General features: G+C 40.3%; 1 protein-coding gene across 1 annotated transcript in view; it reads right to left on the reverse strand.

Annotated features, from left to right (window-relative positions):
• LOC306891544 (uncharacterized protein) overlaps positions 1–12795 on the reverse strand; it is a 53483-nt gene that overhangs the window by 10577 nt on the left and 30111 nt on the right. The window contains exons 7-8 of the mRNA XM_079451904.1: positions 6889–6991; positions 6755–6799 (exon numbers count right to left, since the gene is read on the reverse strand). Coding sequence (XP_079308030.1) covers positions 6755–6799; positions 6889–6991 — 148 coding nt within the window. The remainder of the gene's footprint in view (positions 1–6754; positions 6800–6888; positions 6992–12795) is intronic.

The raw sequence follows: 12795 nt of genomic DNA on the forward strand, positions 1-12795 counted from the left end.
TTTTTGCCAGAGGGGAACTGGAATCCCCTGGTTAGGCCTGGTTTCCCTCCGAGGTTTTTTTTCTCCTCCAATGGAGTTTTGGGTTCCTCGCCACCGTTTGCATACTGTTTTGCACTGTTTTGCCTGGCCGGGGGGGCTGCTAGAATTTGGTAGTCTTATTTAATTAACACTGCATATAGGAATTTATTGTGTGTCTGATATTTGACCTGTGTTTTGAATTCCATAACCTTTTATGTTTTACTTATAGTCATTTTTTTCTTGTACAGCTGCTTTGTAACAATGAAAATTGTAAAAAGCGCTATATAAATAAAGCTGACTTGACTTGACTCAATAGGTGCTAAAACAAAGTTACTAGTTACAAAAAGAACTAGACCACTACCTGTTGAGAGAAGAGGGTTAGTGTTTTTTTTTTCATTTGTCTGTCAGGTATTTGCCGAAGAGGTGTGTTTTAAGAAGTTTTTTAAAGGTTGTGAGAGATGTGGTTGACCGGACCGCATTGGGAAGAATGTTCCACCAGGAAGGAGTTGTGAAGGAGAATGAGTGGATTTAGTGCCCTTTTGAGAAGGCATTATAAGGCGCCGCTCGTTTGCTGAACGCAGGGTTCTTGATGGGGTGTAGGAGTGTAGTAGGGTGTGAAAGTATGCCGGTGCAGATCCTGTGATAGTCCTGTATGCAAACAGTGACTTGAATCTGATCCGGGCTTCAACCGGTAGCCAGTGGAGAGAGATGAAAAGGGGTGTCACATGAGACCTTTCGGGCTGTTGGAAGACGAGGCATGCTGCTGGACCAGTTTGATAGCCTTTGCAGGAAAACCAGCAAGGAGAGCATTGCAGTAGTCCAACCTTGAGATGACCAGGGCCTGGACAAGGAGTTGTGCCTCATGCTCAGTGAGGTAGGGTCTAACCTTGCGAATGTTAAAACAGGCATATCGGCATGATCCCGTTGTCTTTGCAATGTGATCATTGAAGGACAGCTGTTCATCAAATATGACTACGAGGGGCTTCCGGTAATGGAGGAGAAGCGAGTGGTCACATAATTCTAGAGCTCCCGGCGGGTCTGAATCTGCCTCAAGATTTACTGCCATTTTAATGGTATAAAAGATACTGGAAATAATGCCGGGGGGACGAAAGTCAAGAAATAGAGGAAAGGCTTTTGTTAATTCAGAAGAAGACGTTTTATCACCGAGTGACAGTGAGGAGAGTAACAAGTGCGCTTTATTTCCAACCCGGCCCAGTGATTTACAGAGATCTTCAAGAAGCCTCGAAAGACCTGAAAGGAAGAGGAGTGATTAATGCCGAAACTTTCAATCAAGTGATTAAATGCAAAGATCCAGCTGGACCAAATATGGCAAAACCTACTTGGCAAAATGCGGGTACCTTGTGACAGCAACAGGGGAGGATCAAAGATCAATTTAAATAATTTCGCCGCAATGGAGACAGCACTAGCTAAAGTCAATTCAATTTAACGATTTTTCTCAACAACTTTCCTAAACTCTAAGTGTAATCTGGTCCCCGCCACTGTGCAATGCAAGATTGTTGTTTCTCTACCACGCGAGCTGCTCTGAGTTAAATCAGAGGACACAACTCGCATTGAGAGGGAATCCTTTGGTTTCAGTGGATTCCGCTTTCAGATTAGGAGTGATCAGCACTTCACCTTTGGAAGTCGTTTTCGTTCATGTTCAAATGTTCTCTATGTTCTGTTTTAGATAGACCAACATGTTATAATTTTTCTTTTAGCCACTCAAGCTGCTCAGTAATAGTAACGTTTCCCAAAAAGAGGAAGGGGAAAAAAGGTGAAAAAAAATAAAGAAAATAAGTAACAAAAGAAAAAGTGTATGACTAGACAGAAATATAACTTTATTAGTTTTAATATAAATGGCTACCACAATCCTGTAAAAAGGTGTAAAATCATAGCTAAAATGAAAAGAGAAAAGCAAGACGTCATATTTTGGCAAGAAACAAACGCATGACAACATATGAAGACTATTTAAAATCATACATCATATGAAGCCCACTTAATCTGTTGTCCTCAGGCATGATGCAGAAAAGCATTTGATTCTGTGAGATGGGAGTTTCTATACATGTCTCTAAAACTATTCGGTTTTAATGGCCAGATAATCAATTGCCTAAAATCCCTGTATAGTTCACCTAAAGCAAGAATTAAAATTAACGGAGATCTATCAGATGTTGTTTCCCTAAAGCGAGGCTGTAGACAAGGATGTGCGATGTGCGCAACGCTATTTGTTTTGTTTATTGAATCGCTGGCACAAGCCATCCGAGAATCAGAAAACATTGTAGGAGTCACTGCGTATAATACAGAATACAAAATTTGTTTATATTTAGACAACATTTTGTTGACTCTCATCAAACCTGACATTAGTCTCACAACATTAATATCCCTACTTAAAAAATATCGCTCTTTTTCAGGATACAAATGAAACCTCCATAAAACTCAAATTTTAACATTTAACTATAAACCTAGCAAACAGAAACAACAAAATTTTAAATGTAAGTGGAATAATAACATAATTAAATATTTAAGGGTCAATATTCTTTGAGAACTGACAGAAGTATAAAATCACAATTATGTAAAAAGTCTTATTTAATTAACACTGCATATAGGAATTTATTGTGTGTCTGATATTTGACCTGTGTTTTGACTTCCATAACCTTTTATGATTTACTTATAGTCAATGTTTTCCTGTACAGCTGCTTTGTAACAATGAAAATTGTAAAAAGCGCTATATAAATAAAGCTGACTTGACTTGACTTGACTATTATCAATGAACATGTGCAACAGAATAGAAATGGTCAAAATTATTATAATGCCAAGACTACTTTATCTTTTTTTAGCATTACCAATTGCGGTGAACTCAAAGCAATTCAATGAATGGACCAAAATGATTTCGAGTTTTATTTGGTGTAAAAGACAAAGACCTAGAATAAAATTTGAGACATTGCAACTAGCCAAAAAGGAAGGTGGTATGGCTCTCCCATGTTTACAGAGTTATTATAAAGCAGCACAATTTAGGATTTTGATAGCATGGTGTGATCCATCAAATGATGCCAAATGAAAAGAAATGGATCATGATGAGAGCCACATTCCTCTCCCCTCTATTTTGGGGGACAAACAATTATTGCAATCACTTTTACTCAAAGTATCTCTTGGAAAAAAAACATTAAGCATTTGGCTAACGGAATTAAAAGATAAGAGAGTGGAAAGAGGTGCAAAGATTTTACGATGGCCAGCATTTAACAGGGACTTTACAACTGCAAAATTATGCAAGATTCAAAAACTGGTGTAATAAGGGTATTACGGCATATTGGACAATAATTACAGATAATGACCTAGAAACTTTTCAACAATTATCGGAAAAATACTACTTGAGAAAAGATGATTTCTTCAGGTACCTTCAATTAAGACATTATTTCAGAGCAGATATCAGGTCCAAAAAAATAGAGACCATCCCATTAGTTGCACTTCTTGTAAATGTATGTAAAGGGAAGCTCACCAAAAGTCATGTCTCCACAGTATATTCTCTTTTACAATCTGGGAAAAAGCTTTCCACTTTGTATATTAAACAAAGATGGAAAAATGAGATTGGAACGAATATAACTGAAGACGATTGGCTAACTATGTGCAAAACCATTGCTACGACTTCCAGCTTTGACTTATGGAGAGAATTTACTTGGAAAAATACATTAAGGTTCTTCATGACCACAAAGATCAAAGAACAACAATCAAAAAATTCTGAACATGGTAAATGCTGGAGGAACTGCAGACAAGAATCAGCAGGACATTTTCACATCTTTTGGGGTTGTTCAAAGATCGCCCCCTACTGGACAGACATTGTTAGATATATAAAAACGATACTGGGAATACAACTAGAGGAGACTTTCTCTGTGTTCTACCTTGGAAATATTCCAAAAGTGACAAGAAAGGATGACATATACTTGCTACAAATTCTACAAGCATCTAGTAAGAAAGCCATTACACTTCATCGCAATGGATAGAAATTACAAATGAAATAAAAAAGGTCAGTTTCTCCATGTTGTATAAGACATGCTTCGGAAAAAGGGGAAAGTTACTGGAAGAAATGGAAACTTTCTTGGATAAATAGATGCCATTTATGTTAAAAATGTATATATAATTACTTCACTGAATTAAAGTTTGGGAAACATGTTTCTTTGTACTATGGCTTAACACTTTAAGAAGGTATTATAATTTTTTTATAATCATTTTTCTTTGCGGTCTATCTGTTTTGTTACTTCAGGTTCTTTTTCCCTTTTTTTCTTTTCATTTTAGATGAAAAAAATTTAAAATCTTTAAAAATAAAGTTTGAAAAAATTTGACTCGAGGTTCCTGGCTGATTCGGAGGGAGTGATAGTGGAATTGCCAAGCTGGATGGTTAATACGTTGGAATGCGGGGTGTGCCAGAAACACAAGTAGTTCTGTCTTGGCCGGGTTCAGCTGGAGGTGAGTCTCTTTCATCCAAGCTGAGATGTCATCTAGGCAGGCTGTTATGCGAGCTGCTACAGTGGTATCGTCTGGTTGAAACGAGATGTAGATATGGGTGTCTTCAGCATAACAGTGATACGAGAAGCTGTGCCCGTATGATGCGTCCTAAGGATGTCATGTAGATGGAAAAAAGCATCGGTCCAAGCACCGATCCCTGAGGGAGTTTGAGATTCCTAAGGATGACAGGGTTGCTAGCAGTATCTGGTGATTGACCGTGTCTGGTAAGTTACATTTGGATTCTGCCTTGGCTGGCCGCAGTGCTTCTGTGACCGATAGCAGTGCAGTCTCAGTGGATTTGTTTGTTTAGAAGCCAGACTGATTGTTCTGGGATAGGTATGAGGAAACTTTTAACTCAACAAAACTCAAGCTTTTGTTATATAAGAGGGATTCGAATTCAAGTGAACATCCTGTAAGTGTCAGAACTGAAGATGCCCTTGTTACTGAAATTACAGCTGTTTACAACAAATTAGCTAAAAGAATTTAAACAATGTTCATGTGAGGGTTAAGCACCACGCCCAACAAATAACTTAACAAATGACAACATGTGACAAATTAAATTTTTTATTAGACCAATAAAACTTTTCGCTTCTGAAAGGCTTTACAAATAACACCGGAACTCTTCAAACGTAGCATTGTGCAACTGACATGTGCAAGCTATGGCCTAGTGGTTAAAGTGTTGGGCTTGTGATCAGAAGGTTGCCGGTTCTACTCTCAGTGCCAGCAGGTCATGACTGAAGGGCCCTTGAGCAAGACACCTTACCCCTGATTGCTCTGCAGTAGAGATGCGCGGATGAGCTAAAATGTCACCCGCATCCGCTGCTTCAAATCAATTATCCACCCGCCATCCGCCCGCACGTATAATTTTCTATGATATAGATATCCGCACCCGACCCGCAACCGATCGTCACTTTAATACATCTAATTATATTCTTTAAGCATGATGTTATCAGATTCAGTGACGTTAGAACTAGTCTTTCATTATCCGATATTAAAATGATACGCTAATCGTAAAATGCTTTTAAATGAACATTTATTTGTATAACAAAAAGTTTGGCTTCGGCCACACAAACACAGCTCAAATAATTTGAAATATACTGGAACATTCCTAAAACAGATATTCAAAGTAACAATAAAGAACTTTTTTTCTTTCCAGAAAACAGAACAAAGTCCGATAACAAAACGGTGCCAATTCAGCATTAGCTACTTGGCCTTTTCTTTTGCACTGTGCAAACACAGAATAGCATCTACTGTGCCTGGATTCAGATTCCGCCTCGCCTCTAAAACCCGCACTAAATGAGCGTTCGCTTGCACAGCTTGTTGCAGGAATGCACAATATTCTCCTAGCAAGGCGCCGCAGTCGTGGGAATAAGCGATCTTATTTGTCCCAGAATAACACATTTTCCTCTGAGGACTCATCTAACTGAAAGTTTCTCCGGGATCTGTTTCGCCTCCATTTCTGCATTAAGAAAAGGACCCCTCTCCACTGTCGACACCCGCGTATTTCTTTTACATGAGTGCAAAATTGCCGGTTGCCTGGTTGAAACTGCTATTAAAACACATTCGTATTTTAAAGAAATGTTGTTATAAATAATTGTATTATTAACGAATGATCTCATCAACCCGCGACCCACCCGCAATTAATCAGAATATATTTTTTATTACCCGACCCACCCGACCCGCGGATCATCCGCAGCGCCCGCGGATTTAACCGCCGTCCGCGCATCACTACTCTGCAGTAATGTGTCACTGTATAAAAACTACTTGTAAGTCGCTTTGGATAAATGTAAGTAAATAAATAACTCAAAATAAACAGAAAGAATAATAATTAACGGAACCTTGGGGTCAGTATAACGCACACTGTGTACACTGCCCACACACATTAAAACTTGTTACAAAACATTCCCTATGCTCTTATTTTATGGTTCAGACCATAGACATAATAAATGTACGTAGCTGCAGCATTCGACAGTCACGTAGCTGTAGTGCATGAGATCGATCAAACACACAATCACTAATTGTATTTCTTGAATAAGCAGAGGCTCTCTTCTCTCTTTTGACATTTCATAGAAAAAAATATCTTTGGAGGCCACAAAAGTTTTGTTAAAATGATCAAAGATGCTTGCGCTGAGTGAACTTGATTTTAAAGGTTAAATTTCGATGCCATGTTGTAAAAAAGAATGATTTAAACGCAATAAAAATATGGAACGGTAAAACAGAGCTTTTCAAAGTTACCAACCTGTCACATCAGCCTTCGGAAAATGGTCATCTCCAAAAACATCACCTGAGAAAAATGGAAAACAAACAGGTTGACACCTCGATCGAGAAGTGTGCAATCCAAACACAATCTTGCTGTCAAAACAGCACGCTCACCATCAGTGAAGGGATTTGGATGAAAGAAATCAAACTGTCTGTTTGTGGTCTGACTGTGCTGAACGATCTCGAAATCTTCCTCCTCCATATCAAAAGAGTCCAACTGTTGAAAAGAGTAAAAAGTCAACATCCATGACGCTTCTAGCACCAACAAACCAACACAAAAAAAGTGTCTTCTGCCATTACATCTTAAGCAGACTGCGAAAAAAACGCTTTTGACTAGGGATGCACCGATACAACTTTTTAAGGATCGAGTACCAATATTTTTTTCCTGGTACTCGTCGATACCGATGCCTGTTGTACAGTTTTTTGTTTTTTTTGTTTTTATGTGGCGATTTTCTAAGAACAACACAATGAGACTAACGAACATATCAGCATCTTTATTTTTAACAACTTCAACTCATATTATGAAAATTTTTATCTTTCTTATGTGCTTATCACAAATTTTCAAAGTCAAAATTTCACAGTGTACTATAACCTCCAAAGGGCAAAACCAAAGACGTAAGCGTGCAGATTGCTAAGCGTTGGAAATATTTCCAAAATGCTAATAGAGTGTTCACACCAAACGCGGTAAATCGCACTATTCTCGTTTAGTTGGACGCTTGAACATTTTGAGTTGTCTAAAACTCTTGGGGGGCGGTTTCCCAGACAGCACTTAACTCTAGTCCCAGACTAACTTAAAGTGCCCCTAATGTAGAAAATTCACTTTAAAATGTTGATAATAACAATAATGTTATTACACATAAAACAATTTACATGCAGCAATTAAACTTAATCAAAAAACATAAAATGTCAACGGTATGCCTGCCTAAAAAGGTGTGTTTCAGACGAGATTTTAGGTTTTGAGTGTCACTATTGCAAATGTCTTGTGGAAGCAAGTTCCACAAATAGGGAGCACCATAACTAAAAGCTTGAGATCCCATAGAAGCCAAATGCATACGAGGAATAACTAAGGAGAATGTAGATGACGATCTATGAGTTCGAGAGAGGTATACGGTAAAAGTAGGTCCGATAGGTATGATGGAGCCAGGTTATGCTGGGCCAGTGAAGTTGTTGAAGAACAGGAGATATGTGATCCATTTTAGGAGTGATTATTGGCAGGGCTGGGCTGGTAATCTGGCATTCCGGGCAAATGCCCGGTGGGCCGACGCACTTGGGGGGGCGATATAATATAATATGATTTTTTTTTAATCGGCCAACGACCGGCCCATAAAGCAGGGACAAGCGGCCCATTGGTTCATTTTCCATACTGACACTGGGCTGGCCCAATCATCTCTTAACAGGCTCCACCCACCCCCTCCGTTTCTTGTGTCAGATGCAGTCAGTGTCTTATAGAGTGTTCACACCAAACGCAGTAAATCGCGCTATTTGCGTGTAGTTGGACGCTTGAACATTTTGGGTTTACTCGCGCCATTCGTGCGTGAAATTCGCGTCATGGAAGGGGCTTCTGTCACGCGGCTCCCGTCTAATGTCCCGTCTAAGCGAATCACGCGAACTATGGGAAGCCAAACAATCCAAAAGTGGGACGAGACAATGGGGTATTACAGAGCTCAGCTGTCATCTGAATTGAATTGAATATTTGAATTGAATATCTTTATTGTCATTGCACAAGTGTAACATAGTTAAAAAGGATTCATGTTAAATCCTACTAAATGGGATTATTGTGCCACCTGCTGTCATAAAGTTGTACCTGCAGCGAACGCTAGTAATGACGGAGAATTAGGGGTAATCCTCAGAGCAACGGAGGATTTTCCCTGAGGTAACGTGTCTGTGAATGTCCGTGGAATAAACAATGTTAACTCACTTGAGAAGCATAGATTTAATGTTCAGCTAGATTTAATGTGTTGTTGATTAATTTCGCCATGTTTTATGAAGTCAACCATCTGGTTATCTGATATAAAGTCTCCAGTATAGTTAGCTAACTTTGACATGATGCCGTCTTTCCAGACAGAGCATGCGCTGTTTGTCCACATGAGGTGACTTTACAACACTGTTATCCTTTGTCATGAATGCAGGTATGTTATCATATGTTCTTATAAAGTGTTGTGATGTTTGATTGAGGTATTTTCTGCTGTTCGTCTGCCTCCTGTGTGTTGAATTGTAAGGAAGTTACATAACTGTTAACATAAAATGGAAAGGTAACTGTAGGAAATCTGTGTTATTACATTATTTTATGTTTATGTTATTTCCTCATTGTAAGACTAAGAGGGACAATTTGGTGTGTTTTAATTATTTTGTTTATACAAGTTTAAATCCACTATACGATCAAATCCATGTGTCAAACTGTACTTTACTTTTGTGTAGAGCTTTAAGAGTAGAATTATGGGTAATCCTCAGAGCAACGGAGGATTTTCCCTGAGAGCATGCGCTGTTTGTCCACATGAGGTGACTTTACAACACTGTTATCCTTTGTCATGAATGCAGATGCAGAAGTAGAATAAACCTGCTGTTACCACAACCCTGACGGTGTCCGAGAAATTCTATCAGGCAGGAGACATTACACAGAGGTCACACAAGCACAACGAAATTGGAAAGAAGCAAACCCCCAAGGCAAAAAAAAAATACATATAAAAAGTACTAATAATTCACAGTTACATTCACACTTCCACAAATACTCCTCTCATTGCCCAATAAGTGCAACGCAGATAGTCAACAAAATTAGGTCTTCATTGTGTTCAGTGCAGTTATGGCTCTGGGGTAGAAACTATTTTTCAGTCTATTTGACCAAACTGTCATTAATCTATAACGTCTGCCTGAGGGCAGCAGTTCAAAGTGAGTGTGTCCGGGGTGAGATGGATCTCTGAGAATATTATTGGCCTTCCTAAGACAGTGGGAACTATACCGATCATCCAGGGAGGGGAGGGGACATCCGATAATCTTCTGGGCCGTATTGACGACCCCCTGGAGCGCTTTCCTCTCTGCGACTGTGCAGCTGGAAAACCACACACAAATGCAATATGTGAGGATGCTCTCTATGGAGCAGCGGTAGAAGGACACCAACAGTTCCTGGGAAAATTTATTGTTCCCCAGAATTCTCAAAAAGTACAGTCTCTGGTGTGCCTTCTTGATGGTGGTGGTGGTGTTGGTGCTCCAGGTCAGGTCATCATTAATGTGAATGCCAAGGAATCGGAAGTTAGTGGTCCTCTCCACATTATCCCCATTGATGAACAGTGGCTGAATATCAGTTTTCCTCCTCCTGTAGTCAATAATCAGTTCCTTGGTCTTGGCAATGTTCAGAGCCAGGTTGTTATTTGTACACCACGCTGAGAACTGCTCCACCTCTTCCCGGTAAGCAGACTCATCTCCCCCAGAGATGAGCCCCACCACGGTGGTATCATCAGCAAACTTGATGATGGTGTTGCTGGAGTGGGTGGGGGTGCAGTCGTGGGTGTAGAGAGTATTTAACGAAGTGGACTCAGCACACAGCCCTGGGGAGAGCCGGTGCTGAGGCTCAGGTATGAGGAGTAGTAGCGGCCTACCTTCACCCTCTGAGGGCGATCGGACAGAAAGTCTTTAATCCACAGGCAGATAGTGTGAGGTATTCCCAGATCTGACAGTTTGGTCACCAGTCTGTCAGGGAGGATGGTAGTAAAAGCAGATCTGCGCGATTCAATGGACTGAGCTGCACAGCCGACTCGTCAGCGCACACAGACGTGTTTCCTAGTGCCACTACCGGTGTCACGATCGTCAGTTGAAGTGCCCATGAACTCCAGTAGAGGGCTCTCCAATCAAGACTCTGGCATGTTGTATCCATTCCCAACTCCAATTCCCATAACCTAATGCTAACCACCACCAGGTGCCTGTCTAGCATTTCCGAGCGGTTCCGTGTGTTTGTTCCTCCCCTGTCTTATCTTGGATTGTTTATTCCGACTGTGATTCTCTGCCGCCTGCCTCAACCTATGCTTGCTATTGTTTCTGATTTTGCATATCCCCTGACACACCTGACGCTGTGCTCTGATCTCTGCCTGGTTGACCATTCTGTATATTAAAATACTGCATATGGATCCGAACGTCTCTGACTCCAAATTAAAACCGGCGCTGCGCTGACCAATTTAAACAGCGCAAACCGTACACTCAAATGTACAATAAAGAAACCCCTCATTCCTTAAAAACATTTACATTGGTTCTTTGCTGAAGTCTATCAGTTTTTCCCTACAGAAGACAAAGGAAATCAGGATGAAATGCATTATCTTTTTTTTATTATGTTTAATAGTGTACAAGTGAATGGTAGGGTTGTGCATCGATACTTTAAAGAACTACACATATGTATAGACTCTGTACAGGTCTTTCCGTAGCCTCTATAGTATAAAGCAGAAACTGCAATGACTTCCAATATCGTAGTCTTGAGGAGCACGCCAACCTCCTGGTAATTATACTGGACAGTTTACTTGTTCAGGTAATTTATTTTATTATTGTAGTACGTTTTGCGTCTAGCCATTTTACCTCAACTATTTACGTTAATAATAGCAGAGGTTTATGTGTAAAATGTAAATGAGTGGCGCCAAATGAACTTGTATATGTTTTAATTGGTCAGTGCAGCAAATTGGTTGGCACGAGCACTGTAATACCCAGCTGTCTCGTCCCACTTTTGGATTGTTTGGCTTCCCTTACTAACGCTCAATTCGTGTGAATCACACCGCAAGAAGGTGTATGTCTATCACCAGGGAGTCAGTCAAGATAGAGTGAGTGAGTACACTGGTCCACTTGCACTGGTACACTGGCCCATGGCACTTCTTCAGCTTTGTAGGTTTTTTTGGGAATGGAACAGTAGATATGCATATCTACAGGGACCACAAGGATGGTGTACTGGTTGGTTGTGTCCGACCAATTGTGGTGGGCCGGTCTGAGCAAAAATAGCAGTGCTAAAGTAGCAGTGCTTGTTGTTGAAAGGGCAGGGCGGAGGTGATTAATGTTAGAGATGTGATAGTAAGCCGTCCAAGTAATCTTGTTAATGTGCGCTTTTAAAAAAAAAGTTAATCTCAAGGATAACAGACACACTCTGTCAGTCACAATTTTAATGTAGCACAGCCTCTTGATATGGGCGTAGACTGAGGATAGTGCAACTCATAGATCACGCTCCACTGACAAGCGGTGCTTTTGTTTTTTTCAGGGATGAAACTGCTAGGTCACGGGCAACAGCACACTGACGGCGACTTAGCGTTTTCATATTAGCCCTTTTGGTGAGCACCCGGGTTTGATTAATGTCAGAGATAGGTTAGTTTGGGTCATGTGAACGCTGTCTTCTGAACCGGGGTGCTCACCAAAGTCCCCAGTCCGCTTCAAAAGGGAGGTCTGGGATGTGTGGTTCTTTGTCCTATCACTCATAAAAAATCAATGTGCACGTTTTTAAGACATGATGTACAGTAGGTAGTCAAGCAAAATGCCCATACTGCCGAGTTGAGTGCAGTTAAAAAACTTTTACATGTGAAACTAGATGGCTAAATTTCCACCAGGAGGCACAAAGGGAGAGTTTGCACCATCAGTACTTAACCACATACACTCACCTAAAGGATTATTAAGAACATTGTTAAATTTCTCATTAATGCAATTATCTAATCAACCAATCACATTGCAGTTGCTTCAATGCATTTAGGGGTGTGGTCCTGGTCACGACAATCTCCTGAACTCCAAACTGAATGTCAGAATGGGAAAGAAAGGTGATTCAAGCAATTTTGAGCGTAGCATGGTTGTTGGTTCCATACTGGGATTTTCACACTCAACCATTTCTAGGGTTTACAAAGAATGGTGTGAAAAGGGAAAAACATCCAGTGTGCGGCAGTCCTGTGGGTTAAAATGGCTTCTTGATGCTTGAGGTCAGAGGAGAATGGGCCGACTGATTCAAGCTGACAGAAGAGCAACTTTGACAGAAATATCCACTCGTTACAACCGAGGTATGCAGCAAAGCAT

This window comes from Barbatula barbatula, assembly GCF_947034865.1.
Source record: "Barbatula barbatula genome assembly, chromosome: 3".
Taxonomy (NCBI): domain Eukaryota; kingdom Metazoa; phylum Chordata; class Actinopteri; order Cypriniformes; family Nemacheilidae; genus Barbatula; species Barbatula barbatula.